Raw genomic sequence first — 16,481 nt, forward strand, 5'->3', positions numbered from 1 at the left:
AAGTGTCACTGGCCATCTCTATGTGTGGAGCTCTGGCCAGCTCTCTACCCATCGCTGCCTTTAGTCCTCACTGCTGCAGGGACCTTTCCAGTCTTTATGGGGCCACAGACTAGACTTGATCATGGCCCACCACCTGCTGTGTCTCCCCCTTTCTTTCCCTGTACTGTCCTGAGGCCCTCCTGCCCACACAGTCCCAGGCCCAACACAGGATACTGCTACTTGAGATCTCCTGCCATCTGCTTTCCCGCTTGGGTCTCGGCACTTCCAGGTCAATGAGGGCGACAGCTTCTTCATCAGTGATCCCCTCTTCCAGGTAGAATTCCACCAGGTGCAGCACCTCTGGGGACACAGGAAGAGGTTGGGAGAATGGCCTTATGGGAGTTCAGGACTAACACTCTCACCAGGCAGAATATGAGCAGATGGGGTGGCCAGAGCGAGCTTTCCCCATGCTGGCAGCTACTCCAAAGGAAAGTGGGCCCCTCCTCTCTATGAAACAGGAGAAGGGGGCCTTCAGCAGCTCCTCCCCATGGCAGTTGGGTAGGTTGTTCTCTGAGGCAAACTGGACTGAAGGAGCAAGACCATGAGAACTTTCAGCCTCCCAGCTTGACTCCTGGCATGTCATGATGTAATGCTTAGAACCAGGCTAGGAAAGCAGGGCTTCTAGCTGGGCTGCGCTGGGTCCTCTCTCTGTGGGCCTGGCAGCCAATCTGCGCATCATGTACGATGGGCATCACGTTGTGCACAGTTACAGATGAAGGCCTGTGGAGCAGCCTAGCCATGCCCTGGCTGACCTGGCACCTCTGGACTCACCATAAGAATTGGGTGAGAAGACAAAAGGCTGGCGGCAGTTGATGCACACGTTGCCTAGGTTGTTGAGCAGTGGGTTGTTGGTGGAACAGCGATAGCACAAGGGAACCAGCTCCTATGAAACAAGACATGGTTGCCAGGCCGAGCCAGAAAAGGCACACCACCTCCTGCCAAGGCCAGGCCGTGTGCTGTGGGGCACAGACAAAGGCCTACAGATACTACTTAGGTCCCACTGTCCCAGACAACTCTGAGACAGGGCTCAGTAGGACACTCTCCTGACAGGAGCAGTGGTACCCACAGTTACCACTTATACTTACTGCTCCAGATACCATGTTCTAGGCACTGTGCTGGAAACATCACCCATGCTGCACAGTTAGCCTCATGTCATCTCTTTTTTAAAATTTTTATTGTTTTATTTGGAAGCAGAGAGAGAGAAAAAAAAATGGAGGGTAGACAGAGAGAATGGGTGTGCCATGACCTCCGGCCACTGCAAATGAACTCCAGATGCATGTGTCACTCTGTGCATCTGGCTTTGCGTGGGAACTGGGGAATCAAACTCAAGTCTTTAGGTTCTGCAGACAAACACCTTAACTACTAAGCCAACTCTCCAGCCCATTATGTCACTTCTTAAGTGGTAAACTGGTTCAGGAAGTTCGAGGCACAGTTAGAAAAGTGTTGGTGCTGGGATTTGAACCCAGGCCTATCTCATGACAAGTCCCTGTTCTGAGTCTGACGTCTGTACCAGAGGACAGTAGGTGGGGCAGAACTGGGCTATAGAGGCAGAGATGGATTGGTTTGGGCCATACTGGGTACGGGGAGTGACAGTAAGAAGAGGGTCACCCCTGAGCCAGGCCTAAGGGCTTGGAAACGGCCTGCAACAGGAGTCCAAGCCAGTAGCCTGGGCACAGACTAGAGTACAGCACACTGAGTGAGAATAGGGAAGCAGAGGGAAAGGCCGACTTGGCAAGCAAAATTCAGGCTGGACAAGGAGATGCAAAGGGCCCAAGAACCCAGGAACCATCTTTCAAAGGGAGTCCAGGTCAGGCTCAAAGGCTTGCTCTTACCTCACTGTCATGGAAGGGCTTGGAGCGGATGGTCAGAGTGCCCAGCTCAATGGACTTCTGGAGTCTGGGTGGGATCTGCAGGCCCCGCAGTTTGTCGTAGGCATGCCGGGCCAGCTTGTAAGCACCTAGGGCCTTGCTCTGCTTGGCCAGTGTGAAAAGTGTGTTCCTGCCATCAGCAAAGTTAAGGACAGCAGAAGCAGGACCCAGAGCAGCGCTACACACTATCAGATTGAGCCCCAGGCTGGATACAGCTCGTCCTAGTGCGCGGAGTCAACCCAGGCAGCCACTCAGAGTTCTTTGCTCAACACATATGTGTGGGCGTGCTTGTGTGCATGTGTGCACGTGCGTGCATGCAGGCTAGAGGTCAACAACAGGTCTCTTACTCAAGTTCTCTTCATCTTTTCTGAGACAGTATCTCAGACCAGTCTCAGAACCTGCAGCTCACTGATTGCACTGAACTAGGTAGCTAGTGAGGCTCAAGGATTCCCTGCCCCTGTCTCCCCAGTGCTGGGATTACAAGGGTACAATACCATGCCTATGATTTTATGTGGGTTCTGGAGATCCAAACCCAGGTCCTCATGCTTGCACAGCAAGCACTTTGTTCCCTGAGATGTCCCCCAGCCCCACACTGTTTTTCTGAAACACAGTCTTGATCTTCTAACCCCAGCCTCCCAAATGTTGAGATTATAGGTGTGGCCTAGCTCAGATTCTCTGGTTTGTAGCTTACCTTGCCTGTCCGGCTCTAGGATGTCTGGCACTAAGGGCTCTTCTGTTCCCACCCTGCCTTCCCAGATTTGTTAGCTCTCTTCCCCTACCTGGTAAGCCTCAACCTGCAGAGGAAGCCCAAGTCATATGGCTCTCTCTCTCTCCCTCTCTCTCTCCTTCTCCAGGGTGGCCTATCTAACATAACTCCGACAGTCTGTGCAGGTGAATCTTCTTTGTTTCCGTTCCGCCATGACTCCTCTAAGTGAAGGGCCTTGTCAGCAGCCATTTCTGGGTTCCTAGTGGGTGACATGGGATGTTCACAGCACTGGAGTTCAGTCAAATTCTAACACAACAGAACTTGCTAAAAAGGCTGGGTGCAGGCGCTGAGGGTGGCAAGCATGGCTGTGGGCTGGGTGGGGAGGTCCTTTGGCAAGCTCGACATGCCAGTGAGATGGGATCTGAGTCTGTGAAGGCTTTTATTTTGGGGTTTTCCCTGAAGGTTAAATGATGAACCTGGGACCTCCAAAAAAGCTAGCTCATCACTGAGCTTGGTATCCTTTCTGGAGAGGGTTCCTATAGAAGGAAGGGGGTGCCCAAGAAGAGGATGAGAACAATGAGATGGCTCATTACAGGTTTAGGCCATTTCCCTTCTCTGTTTCTGGCTCTTCCATGGCCCTGCTGGCAGAGAAAACAAACAGGGAGGAGACCTTTCACAGCCCCCTTCCTCAGGAGCTGTGGGCCCCTCCACACCTGCCCCAGACAACCTCCCTATACGACCCACCTGGGCATCTTCCCTGTCTCAGTCTGCAACATGGACTCCCCTGGGCCACTGACCAGCCTCAGCTCTATTTTACTCTTGGGCACACTGCACATCCCACAGAACCAGGCCTGGCCACTTGTCACCTCCCCAACTACATGGCAGCTTTGTCACCTGAGGTGACAAGATCCCAGATTCTAAGCAAAAGACCTAGACTTTCTGGTTTTAGTTCCACCCTTCTTTGTGGGATCTAGGAGGTCTGGGATAGGGTTGGCTAGAACCATGGGCCAGGTGCAGCCAGAGTGCCTTGAAAGCTAATCTTCCCTTGGCACTGACTGCTTAGCTGCCCAGCTGAGCCTCTCCTGCAGCCAATAGCAATGGGAGGACAGCTCTCTCTGCTCCCGGAGGGCCGCTAAGAAAGGGAGCTTTTTGCCAGTAAAGTGCTCTGTGAAGAACTGGGGCCATTAGATGGACGGCAGTGCGGGGAGGGAAAGGATACACTTTAGAGATGCCCAAGGGGGTGTCTTTGGTCAGGCTGTGCAGCAGGAACCTAGAGATGTTGAAGAGGGTTTCAGGAAGATGGAAGTTGAACGGCTCCTCCTGCAGCAAAAGAACAACAGGAATGGAATTCCCCAATGGAAGGCAGGCAGGGTGGGAATTTTGAGCAGCTCTGTGCACTGAGTGCCTACGACTAGGTGCTGCAGGTGGGACCAGAGGCTTTGAACACAGTCCTAATGGCTGTGTACTTTCTGTACTCTGTACTGGGGAGGAAAGTGCCATCCAGAGGATTAGTCCATGTCACCCACAGAACAGGGCACAGTAGGGAGTCAAAGCCAGGGCTGATCTCTCTGAGAGAATGTCCCTCTCTCAGCTGTATGGCCCCTGGCGCTGCTCCTGATTCCATTTCTCTGAGCTCAAGCCGTCTCCAATTAGCTCTAACAGAGAAGACCTTTTATGCAAGTAAGGACAATACCACTGACATACACAGGACTTCCAGTGGAGGCATTTAACCCTTCCCATAGGATACCACATGCCTCTTCTTTGCTTCCCAATAGCTGCTGGAGGAATGTGCCACCAAACTGACCCCCAGGCCCTAACAGGAGTGGTTGGCACCTATTAATGCAATGAACAGATCTTTTGCAGGTAGCGGCTACCAGAAGTGCAATGCAACTGGCAAGAAGGCAGGCTCTTCAGGGAGGCCTGTGTGAGGCTAAGACCTAAGTCAGACCCGCTCTGAGGGACTGGACACTACAAACCAAAGCTGCTTTTTTTTTTTTTAAAAGAGAGAGCAAGGGGGAGGGGGCAGATGGGCACACCAGGACCTCAGGCACTGTAATTGAACTCCAGATTCTTGCACCACCTAGTGTGCATGTGCAACTTTGCACCTGCATGCACCTTTGTGTGTCTGGCTTATGTGGCAGGAGAGAGATCAAACATGGGTCCTTAAGCTTCACAGGCAAGCACATTAACCACTAAGCCAATCTCTTCAGCCTGCAAGCTGCAATTTTTAGTCATACTTCAAATGACACAAGTCAAGCTGACCTGCTCCCTTTCCCGCCACGCACTGAAATGGCGCTAGGCTGGCTAGTCCAGATCTGGCCAGGCCCTCTCATCACTGAACCACCAGGCTTAGCTCCCAGTTGGCCCAAATCTTTACTGTAAAGGCTCACTTTGTACTTCTTTGGTTCATAGCCCAGCATTGTCTCTTGAGTTTTCACAGTTCCTTTTCTTTTCTCTTCCTTTTGTTCTCTCTCTGAGACAGGATCTTTAGCCTCAGGTTGGCCTCAATTTCTCTATATAGCCAAAGATGATCTTAACTTTTTATTCATTTTTGTTTTTCAAGGTAGGGTTTCACTCTAGCTCAGGCTGACCTGGAATTCACTATGTAGTCTCAGGCTGGCCTCGAACTCATGGTGAGTCACTTACCTCGGCCTCCCGAGTGCTGGGATTAAAGGTATGTGCCACCACGCCCGGCAATCTTAACTTTTGATATTCCTGACTCCATCTTCAAAGTGCTGGGATTACAGACATGCACTGTCAAGCTCAGTCTAACTACTTACACACTTATATTTCTGTAGCCTGGGTTGGCTCCAGGAACCCAGGAAAACCTGAGATACTTTCCTGGGTGTGAGCTGGAAAGATGCCTACCTCTGGTTCTGCCACACTGGGTGAAGCAACTGAGACACATTTCAGAGAAGGGGGACGGGATCTCTACATTAGCACCTCTTGCTGGGAAAGAAGCCATGTGTCTCAGGAAAGATCTGCTTTCTGATCTGCTCTGGGTCAAGAGCTGCCCTGCCTGGATGCCAAATCCTCAACTCCCACTGGTCACTAGGGCTTTGAGAAGACTTGACCTGGCCTGCCAGAAGTCCTTCCCCCTTTGTTGTAGTCAGGTTCACATTGTTGATAGAAGTCACCCAACCAGCTTGTGGGAAAAAAGAGGTTTATTCTGGCTTACAGGCTCAAGGGGGAGCTCCACGATGGCAGGGGAAAACGATGGCATGAGCAGAAGGTGGACATCACCCCTGGCCAATATAAGGTGGACAACAGCAACAGGAGAGTGTGCCAAACACTGGCATGGGGAAACTGGTTATAACACCCATAAGCCCAGCCCCAACAATACACTCCCTCCAGGAGGCATTAATTCCCAAATCTCCATCAGCTGGGAACCTAGCATTCAGAACACCTAAGTTTATGGGGGACAGCTGACTCAAACCACCACACCCTTCCTCTTCTTCCCCCTTCTTGGCCTCCTCTCTCCTTGACTAAGGGGCCTCTTCAAACAAGCTACCTCATGGGCCTCAGAGCTCTTCCTTTGAGGAGCTTCCCTGTTGATTAGACTATGAGCACATTAGGCAGGGACAATGTTTTACTCACCACTGTGTCCCCAAGCCTCAGCAAAGAAAGGAAGCAGCCTTAGCCTGTATGCTAGCCAGGGCCCCAGTGGGTGTGAGGCCTCAGTTCAGTGCCATGTGCATGGGGAGCAGAGCTCAGCTGTTAGGGAAAGGAAGCCCAGGCTCAGTGAGGAAGAACAGGGTCCTCAAGGCAGTTCCGCAAGCCTCAAGCCTGGGCCAGGGCCCTGACTCCATCACCAAGCTTGGATGAACTCCTTTGCTGGTGGCTTTTCAGAACACAGAGATGAAGGGCCTTGAGGGGAGATGGAGCACCTTCATCCCATACATGCTGCTGGGGAAGAGGCAGGACCTCACCTTCCCAAGAGGCCAGGACTGCACAAAGAGTAGCACATGCAGGGGTGCCTGGGGAAGATAGGGCCTTAGAGAGGCCAGATTGATGTGATCTGGCCTATGGCTGGCAGCCTCCACCCGAGGTCCCTTTCCCAGTGTGGACTCACTGAGCCCATCACCATCCTACTCATCATTTCCATCTCACAGGGCCAGAAGCTGAATCACAGAGAAAGTGAATGACTTGCTCAAGGTCATATAGCAGTGGGGACATGAGACCGACAGAGTTCACATCCCAACCTATCTCTCAATTAGAGGCAAAAGGGCAGCAAAGACTAAGAGCACAAACGTGGGCCAGTACAGTCACGCTCCAGCTGTGTCACTTACTAGCTGTTGTTCTGCTCTATGGGGCACCTGTCTCCTCATCTGCACAGGGAGTGGTGGTGCATGGTTGAAGGATGAAACAAGTTGAGTTTGATCAGTATTGTGGAGGATGAAAGAGACACAGGGTAAAGTAGCTAGTGACAACCTGTCACCCATTCCCCACTGCTCATGGCTTTGTCAAACAATCAGGGAATAGCCTCAAAAAAGAACTATATGGACCTCTGGAGTTCAGGCCAACCCTCCAACCCTCCTGTTTTACATAAGAGGAAACTTAGTCAAGAAGGAAAGTGAATTGCTTGAGGGCACAGCCAATTTGTGGCAGAAACTTGAGCCTTCATCTAGAGGAGCCAAAGACTCCTGCTCCAAACCTTGACTGGCTGATCCAACATTTGTCAGGGGCATCGAAGTATGAACCAGCAACTGGAAAGGTTCATCTGAGCTCTGGATTCTAATTCAGAAAGAAGCCCAGTGTTGCTACATGTCCAACAAGTGATGGTGAAGGAAACCCAAAATTTCTCCCCATGAAGACTGATTTTTTGCAGGTCATCATGTGCCAGCAGGCACGCTTCCCATTCCGTGAACTACTGCTCTTTACAATGTGCCTAGGGGCCCTTGTTGAGTGGGTGAGGCCCAAAGGTGCCCATCTCCCACTTACCGTGTACCTCTGAATGGTATGGTAGCCATGATACAGCTCAGCAAGGTGCTGGAAATGGTGAAACTTATCAAGCATCATGTCCTTCTGGGCAGGATCTGCTGGGCAGAGCAGGAGGGGAGAAGGGGTAGGGAGATGTGTCATATAGGAAAGGCCAGGTTATGGCAGCCAACATCTGTTCTTCCACATCAGGCCTGTGCCTGAGGGGGCAGCAGTGGATAGGCACCCTGCTGAGAAGAGGTCCATTGTAGACAGTGGAGTCTTAGCTGGGCAGGGCTTCTGTCCAGGAAGGAGCTGAGGACAGGACTCTTATATGTCAGCCAGCAGACTGTTCACTGGGCTAGTAACTGCTATGTCGGGAAGGAAGGAAGGGAAACCCATTGGCCCTGATATGCTAGAGGAGCCTGGCAGGACAAAATGGGGCAGATGATAAATTCTTTGGCTGTGCTGATCCCATACCTATGTCCCCTGTGCAGCTCTTTATCTGAAGCACAAGCCACTGGCCAGAACAGAGAAAAGCCACCTCACACCTAGACTTGACAGTTCTGACTATAAGCAAGGTGTTGGGACTCACAATGACCCACTGAAAGTAGCAGCACGGGGCCACACCATGGTACAGATGGGCAGAGGAGCTCAGGCAGGAACTATCACTGTGTTGTCTGTTTGCCATCCCCACTCCTGTATGCAGTCGATACCTAGTTATCTCTGTCCTCCCGTTCAGAGGTCCCTCAGGGTATCATGGGAAGTCATGTGAGCAAAAGCAACACTGAAACAGTTTGCCTGCCTGGGATGAAGGAAAGTCTGGAGTGGGTTATTGTAAAGTGATCTCTTCATCTTTTCATTTAATTTTTTTTAAGTCAGAAGTCACCCAAGCTTAGCTCCAGGCGGCCAGGTAGTGGGAGAAAGCAATACCCTGAATTAGCATGCCAAAGAGGGACCTCCCACCCAAAAGCCAGTACAACCTCAAACCATCTTTCTATTTATTGGCAAACTTGAGAGAGATGACACTTCAGATTGTGGCAGGCTCAGGAACAACACACCCAATAAACAAGCCCAGGGCTTTAATGAAATGGCCCTGCTCTTCTGATGTTATCTGCTTACACAGGGCTGGGAAAGAGGCTGCTGGCTGCTCACCTTGAGCTATGTCGAGGCACTGCATGGACAGCATCCAGTAGTAATAGGCGGCATCCCTGAACCTGCTCTCCACCACGGCGTTGTGAGTGAGCTGCTCCAGCACCCGGACTGCCTCTCCCTGCCGCCCGGCCTTGTGAAATGCTGGGAGCCAAGAAAGCACATGCCATGGGGCGTCAGGCAAGAGGTAGGGGACTACATGGGTCTTACAGGGGGCTTGGGAAGTGGGCCATTTATTGGAACATGCACAATGCCTCCTTGCTGGGATATGCCTCTCAGGCCGCAGGCTATAAATAACCAAGGCTACATCCCAAAATAAGCACAGGGAAATATACTCTTTTTGGCTGGGAAATAGCAACCTACTTTTGTGAGGCATGGCAGAAGGAAAAACCTAAGGAGCCAAAGCCTGGCACTACCTGAGGGGAACTTGTCCCCACTCCATTCCAGCATGAGGCTTTGTGACTCTCAGGTGGCACTAACAGAACCTGCTACTCCATGGAACTTGGTGATTTACAAAGAAGCATCATTGCTAATTACCTCAGCAGACTTCTAAAGAGGGAGAAAAACAGTCCCTTTTAACAGGCAATGAAACATACTTTGTCAGATCTCTACCAGTGTGTCAGAGAATGGAGCCCAGCCCAGGTCCGCAGTCTGTCTTCAACAAAGGCTTTCTGATGTTAACCTTGAAAGAATAGCTCTGCTCTCAAAACCCGACGTTTTTGAAACCAAGCAAAGAATTTCTCAATCATGCAGACTTCTACTTAATAGGAATTTCCTGAGCTCCTAATAGATGACCAACTTCTGGGGATATTGGGGGTTGCCAGAGAGGTGCCTGTAGCTGTTACATGTGCTTGTAAGTGGGCACCCAGATGATCCACATCCTCTGCTTGCAGAGAAGAAAAAGGTTTGGCCTTTGTTCCATTCTCATCTCTCGTCTCTTGTCTGAATACCAAGTTACTATGGCGATGGATTCTTGGAAGGGTGACACAGACAGATGGATAGGTTGATGTGTTTTGCCCAAACATGCAGCTACTTCAGCTACTGGGTGCTCTGGAACTGCCGAGGGGTAGAGAACATGCTGTCCTTCAGTGGAGGCCTTTAACTAAAAGCTCCTATAGAGAGATATTTATTCTGCAATGGGTCTAGAGGTGGCAAATACTACCATATAGAAGAGTAAGTGAGATGCTATGGGATGAAACACCCAACTTCAATTAGGAGACTTTCCAAATAGGCATAAGAATCAGGCTCCAAGTCCAACAGATCCTAGTCCAATTCTGGCTATGCCACTCCTAGGTTTGCACATTTGAGCAGCACATTTAGCCTCTGTGTCTCTGCAGGGCTGTTGGCAAGATTCAAGGTTATCCAGGTTAAGTGCCCAGCCAGCACCTGCTACAAAGAAGGCAGTCATATTTTGAAATGATGAACGTTATCGGTTAAAGCGCCATACTTTCTCTGGCTCCTAGTTCAGATGTCACACACATCATGCATAGCCCATTTTACCAATGGAAGCACAGAGAAGCAGAGACCGCTCCACTCACCTGAGCCAGAAACAGCCTATTTCTAGTCTCAGCAAAGGAAAATGAAGGTGTGATTATGCCAGACACTCAGGACAGTTCTCCTGTTTTGTCTTCACTGTCCCCTGGCTCCAATGACTTCCTGCCACTTCCCAGCTATGGGACTAGAGTTAAATAACTTCTTTACCTCGTTCGACCTCAGTTTTCTCATCTGCAAAATGTTAATAACGATAGTACCTACACTACAGGGCACCATGAGGATTAAAGGGGAAGACACACTGGAGTACATGGTACTTTGCTCAATAACCAGAGGCTCTGGGAAAAGCTAAGACCTGTATGAGATGCTGCAGCAGGTGAGTGATGGACCCAGGGGGCTGTTCTAATACCCACATCTTTAGTTTTTCACCAGCAAACATATCACATGCCAAGACAAGTCACCTCATTTGGGACCTGCACAGAGAGACCAGGTAGCCATCCTGCAGCAACCCTCTCCAACCCTTTTGCACAGGGTAGTCTGTGTGACTTACCTTTTTGGGCTTCCTCAAAGCGGTCGTTCTCTGCTAACCACTGTGCGTAGGGTACATAGATGTCATCCTTGAACTCAGGGTGCTTCTCACCCAAAGCAAAGGCCTAGAGAGAGAGGTAGAAGATTTTTAATAAAGCAGCCCCCACAGCCCCTAAAAATGTGGCACTTTTTTGAATCTGTTAGGGATGTCATATTTTCCCAGGCTGACAACTCAGAGGGGGAGAGTGCCTCCCCCTAACCACCCCCAGCAACACAAAAACAAACCAGCTCTTTGAAAACAAAAGGCAATTAACAGCAATATGCAAGTGACTGGATTCAATAACAACACAGTCTGTTTCTGGACCACAGAAGCTGCACAAAATCGGAAACATTTTATTTTGAGGGTGTGCGTGGGCTCCTGAAGCAATGCAAACAGATTTCTTATAATTGCAGGCAACACCTAAGGAGACAGGATTGACATTATCATCAACACTGCTTACTAGCCATCAAAGATGATTGTGGACATTGTGCTTATGGGAATTGGTCACTGCTTGATCCAAAACCCAGATCACCTACCAGGCCAGAGCAGGAGTTGAGGCCCCAGAGAAGGCTCTAAGATACCTACCTAATACTTCCTGAGAGGTCTGATAAATTTATCTTGAGAAGCCTTTATTGCCCCTGTCTCATCAGTGCCCTGGACTCATCAGTGACTTAGTTGCCTCACCAAATGGAGCCACTCAGAGGGCAGGCAGAAGCCAGGCAACTCAGCTAGAAAGAGCCTGGGTCTGGCTAAGCAACACAGATTGATGGTAGGTGGGTATGCTGATCCTCATGAGGTGTTTTCTCCAGGGCACAGGCACAGAGGGGCTGTCTTGGCTGCTATGCCAGCCTCAGCCTCACAATGGCTGTCTCTTGTTTGCCTGGCTGATTCTGCCCCTCACATTAGTAGTCAAGGCTGGAAAGAGGGAAGTAATGACTTCCCTGTACTTCCCTCTGGCAGCCTGTGTCTAGAAAGTATAGTTGGCATTTTCTACAAAATGTCACGCAGTAGGTATTAAATGTCATACCAGTGTGTCTCCACTTCTGAGGTAAGTCTGAGCCTGTGTTGGTCAGAGGTGGCTCAGACCAACAGCAAGAGCAGGTGTTGTCATTCTGACACTCATAGCCTACCATGAGGTTGGCCCAGAGCTGGCAGCCAGTAACAATTTTCTGAATGAATAAATGAATGAACAAATGTAAAACAATGTTGGAAAAGTCCTTAACACTCTGGTTTACATACTTTGGGGTGAAATTTCCTAATTTCCAGACCAATAACCCTTCCATTGTGAGGGAAGATTTTCTCCATCCCAATACCCAGCTGCTCAGTACCCACCACCTGTGTGGCTCAGGGCTCAGGGCAGCTCTTTCACCTCATCCCAGCGATGCATCTCCACGTGCAGCTTCACCAAGGACCTCAGATCACTGATCTTCAGGTATGTCTCAGCAGCATAGTCAGGGCTGCCCAGCTTCTTGAAGTAGTGAGCACACATTAGCAGGGGCTCTCGCTCAGCCTTGTCTAGCTTACGGGCGATGTCAATCAACCTGTAGAGATGAGAAGATTCTGGTTTTCTCAGGAGCAGGCACTGTGCCTGTTCGGTCAGTTGTGCCTCAAGTGCCATGGCTCCTGGGAGGGGCTTTACACAGGTGCTTATGAAGAAAATGAACACACACTCCACAAATATTGCCAGGGCTCAGGAGTGGCCACCACTAAAGACACTGTGTATACCTCATGTACCTCTTACGTGAACAAGAACCATGAAGGTACTAAGATGGTGCCATGAGCTTCTCACATGTGGTCTCACGGAAGATTTCCTATCCCGAGAGTTTGGGACTAGTACTCCCACTTTGCAGATAAGAAGAACTGAGTCTAGGTGGGGATGATACTCCATAGTAGGAAGTGGCAAAGTGCTCATTCACCACTGTGCCAGGAATCCTCACAGGAAAATGGAGGCTGAGATGTGAGAATACTGCAGAGACCAGAACTCTGGCGGAAGAGGCATTTGTGGGGACCATCCTGGGCCTGGGAGAAAGGCTGCAAGTCCTAGCCAAGATGCTGACTACAGGGAGGGGCCAGTTGTTCACCATCGCTTCCCAGTGGTGACCAGCCCTTCCACTGCTCATGAGGAATTAGGACTGAATGGACTATGTTATTTAGGTCTGGTCAGCCCAGGGTTTGAAGTAAAACCAGCTTTTTCAAGGTAAGGGCTTTCCCAGCCTACTATGTGAGAATGAAGAAGAGGCTGTAACAGATCTGCATCTGAGAAAGGCAGGCTCAGGGAGCCTGTCAATCTGCACTTAGAATAATAATGACATCTAAAAATAACACTGCTCAGCAGAAAAAGGACACTTTTTTAGAGGAAGGTGGCACAGTCAGCCACTTAGAGCCCCCCACCTATCAAACCCAAAGTCCCTAGAGGAGAGGCACTTATTTATTGCAGCCAGACCTGGAAAAGGGACAGAATACACTCAATGTCTCTTTCTTGAACTAGTGAAGTGTCCCCAGGGGAACCTGATACATAGCACCAGCAAATGAAAATGACATGAAAAGCTAGAGGTGAGGCTGGGCCCTGAGCCTACCTGACTCCCATCTGCACCACCCAAACTTTGTTGAAAGAATTTGGGAGGCACTATCTGATCTTCATGACACATGTCTGTCTCTTGGACAAGGGAAGGGTGGAAAGTAAGTGAGGGGGCTACACACCAGCCATTTGGTAGAGACCAAGCAGACCATGGCTGCCCCTGGGGCCTGGCTGGAGCACTGGTTACCCCCTATGGAACACAGTGCTGCTGCTTGAGCAAATAAGGGTCTTTAGAACTCAGACTCCTCCACTTCAGGTCCTCTCCCTCTTAGACCTCTTCTGTCAGCTGGGTGGCATGCATGTGTACAAACACATGCATAAGCACGATGTCCATTACCCCTGAGTGGAAGACACCTGGAGGACTGGATGCCAAGTTCCAAGACTGAACCAACCCACCATATCTCCCTACCCATCACTCCCTTACCTACCTGACACTCCTCTGTTCTAATTCCTCTTCTTACCACAGTCCCTCAGTCACTACAGCACTGCTGGCCTACTGTTCTTCCTGCCTACACTCCTTCCCCTTCCTACCATCTCTTCCTCTGGAAATCCATCAAGGCCCCTTCATGGAAAGACTACTTAAGGGAAGATACCATCCTGAGTACCTCCTAGGAAGATTCTCCTTCCCTGATAAACTGAGAGCTTTTCTTATTCTCCTTGGATCCTATCACTGTTTTGTTAGGGACACTGAAACCACAAACTAGAGTCTGAAGCCTAGCCTCATGACTTCCCAACTGCTTGGCCTTTGACGACACAGGTCTCTTGAGCCTTGATTTCCTCACTTGCAAGATAGATGTATAGACCAATCTGAAGGTATGGAGAACTAGAGGACTGCAAAGTCAATGCAGTGCTTGGGGTATACAACCAATGGCAACTCTGACATCTGTGTCCCCTTGGTCTCTGGCTCTTCAAAGGTAGTGCTGCCTTGTTCAATCTCTGTGTCTCCTAGAGAACCTAGCTGCTTTCATTTTTGGTTCAGATATTTACACAGAAATGCTGTCTTCTCCTTGTCAGTCAAAACCTAGAAATGACATGACACAACATGCTGCCACGTGCTCCAGGGCAGGGCTGGAACGTACATGTCAACCCAGCCATGGCTGCCGCTGATCTCAATGGCCTTGGCGTGCTCCCCTGCTGAAACATACATCTCCACAGCAGCCTTGGGCTCGTTGATGTTTCTGGCCCAGTCAGCCTGCTTGGTGATTAGCATCTTTGTTTCTTTGGGGTCTCCAGATCCAAGGAAATCCTGAGGAAGCACAACAAACAAAGACATTCCAGATTAGGACTTCCTGTGCCAGCATTACGTCACTCTGCTTGGCTGCACAGGCAAGCAGGATGCACAGGAGCCCAACCCTGTGCAGCTGAGTGTGGGGCAGTCCCAGGTGTCCAGGAAGGGGGTGCACGGGCCAACAGGTGTTCCTGAGGTGTCAGGGATGTGCCAAGGACTATGACCCTCAATGCTTCCTTTCTTCATGCTAATATACCTTCCAGACTCTGCAGAGTAGATGACTGTGCCCACCCCTCAACCACACATAGTTTGATTCACATAATATGGAAGACTTCAAATGCCTCAAAATGGGGCTGAGCACATGATCCTCTACACTTAAAACACACAAAATGAAGCACAGAGCTCTAGGTTAGGCCTTCTGTGTCCTCCCTTGACCACCATCATGCTCTACTGCCTGAATTTGGAATCATTCTGTTGGCTTTGTCCAGGATCTGCTAGTGTCAGACAACAAGCAAAACCCTCTTTGGGCTATTACTGCTCATTTTAATGGCATTAGGTCTTATCTTGAGGTCAGGTCTACAGGAGTGGGAACTTGATCTGTGATGAGACAGCAGGAGCCCATAGAGGATCTGATGCGAAGGAAGAGAGGTCTGTGGTCCTTCTAGTGGCTCAGAGGTTGGGTTGTAGGGCCCAAATTCCTTCTACTCCAACATCCAGCAGGAGTTGTCAGGGCCATGCCCAGTTTCCTGGGTTGGCCCTAGAATATATGAGAAACAGCTTCAGAATGTTGCCTTTCTTCAGGATAGAAGCAAGTGCCTTTAATTGCTGAACCATCTCCCCAGCCCTTCTTCAGAATAGAGATACCATCATTGAGACAGCCTTAGTGATGACATTTTTCAAGGTGAGGCTTTTCAAAAGGGGAAATTAGGAGGCATGTATCCCATATCTGCACTGCTTGTGAGAAGTGTTTTATCTTAGGAGAATGTACCCTGCTGAGTGTGCTGTCAACCTCACAAAGTACAAAAAAGCACTCCTATAAAATTAAAAAAAAAAAGAGCAAAAGAGGCTGGAGAGATGTCTTAGCAGTTAAGGTGCTTGCCTGTAAAGCCAAAGGACCCAAGTTTGATTCCCCAGTACCCATGTAAACCAGAAACACAAGGGGGCGCATGTATCTGGAGTTTGCTTGCAGTGGCTAGAGGCCCTGGCATGCCCATTTTCTCTCTGTCTCCTCTCTGTAGCTCGCTCACTCTCTCTCTCTCTCTCTCTCTCTCTCTCTCTCTCTCTCTCTTTCTGCTTGCAAATAAATAAAATAAAATAAAAATCTTTAAAAAAAAAGCACTCCTTTCTCCACAATGAACACTCATTTATCAGTAAAGTACAGTCAACATATGCTAAAAGACAAAAAAAAAAAAAAAAAAAAACAACCTCTCTTCAACAATTAGCTCATTTCTTTTTCCATTTGCTTTCAGGGTAATTATATAGCCCCTAAAACCATATATTAGGTTGGTGAAGACAACCAAATGTTTTAGGGAGGGAAGGATCTTTAAGCTGGTTCCCTCTGGGGTGCACACAGGAAGGTCTGAGGGAACACCCACTGACTAGCCCTGGCTTGGGCCATCACAGGTATCTTCACTCTTGGCAGCCATGGCATCAGTTCTTCCTGTCACATGAAGCTACAGACTGCCTACCTGCTGTTTACATGAGGTCAGCAGCAATGAAAGCAGGCATAGATGCATAGCTGTGTCCTTCAAAGATAATTCAGCAATGGAGAGCTCAGTGGTTATGAGACAACTGAAGGAAAAAGGTCAGCTGCTAAGAGGGGACCACAAATGTAGGGGGTCTTGTGATGGAGACCACCTGGGCATATGCTTTCTAGTTTATGGTAGAAGCCTCCCACCCCAGCCAGGGGGCAAGTATGTCCTCCAGACACATGA

General features: G+C 49.6%; 1 protein-coding gene across 3 annotated transcripts in view; it reads right to left on the bottom strand.

The window, feature by feature from the left end:
- The window catches only part of Ift122 (intraflagellar transport 122), an 87,359-nt gene that overhangs the window by 2,502 nt on the left and 68,376 nt on the right, over positions 1–16,481 (bottom strand). For all 3 annotated transcript variants that reach the window (XM_045133736.1, XM_004651583.2, XM_045133735.1), the window contains 9 exons: positions 14,399–14,565; positions 12,111–12,282; positions 10,724–10,826; positions 8,686–8,826; positions 7,555–7,649; positions 3,833–3,933; positions 1,872–2,037; positions 811–922; positions 214–339 (listed from right to left, as the gene is read on the bottom strand). In XM_045133736.1, coding sequence (XP_044989671.1) covers positions 214–339; positions 811–922; positions 1,872–2,037; positions 3,833–3,933; positions 7,555–7,649; positions 8,686–8,826; positions 10,724–10,826; positions 12,111–12,282; positions 14,399–14,565 — 1,183 coding nt within the window. The remainder of the gene's footprint in view (positions 1–213; positions 340–810; positions 923–1,871; positions 2,038–3,832; positions 3,934–7,554; positions 7,650–8,685; positions 8,827–10,723; positions 10,827–12,110; positions 12,283–14,398; positions 14,566–16,481) is intronic.

The sequence above is a fragment of the Jaculus jaculus genome, chromosome 14 (genome assembly GCF_020740685.1).
Source record: "Jaculus jaculus isolate mJacJac1 chromosome 14, mJacJac1.mat.Y.cur, whole genome shotgun sequence".
NCBI lineage: Eukaryota > Metazoa > Chordata > Mammalia > Rodentia > Dipodidae > Jaculus > Jaculus jaculus.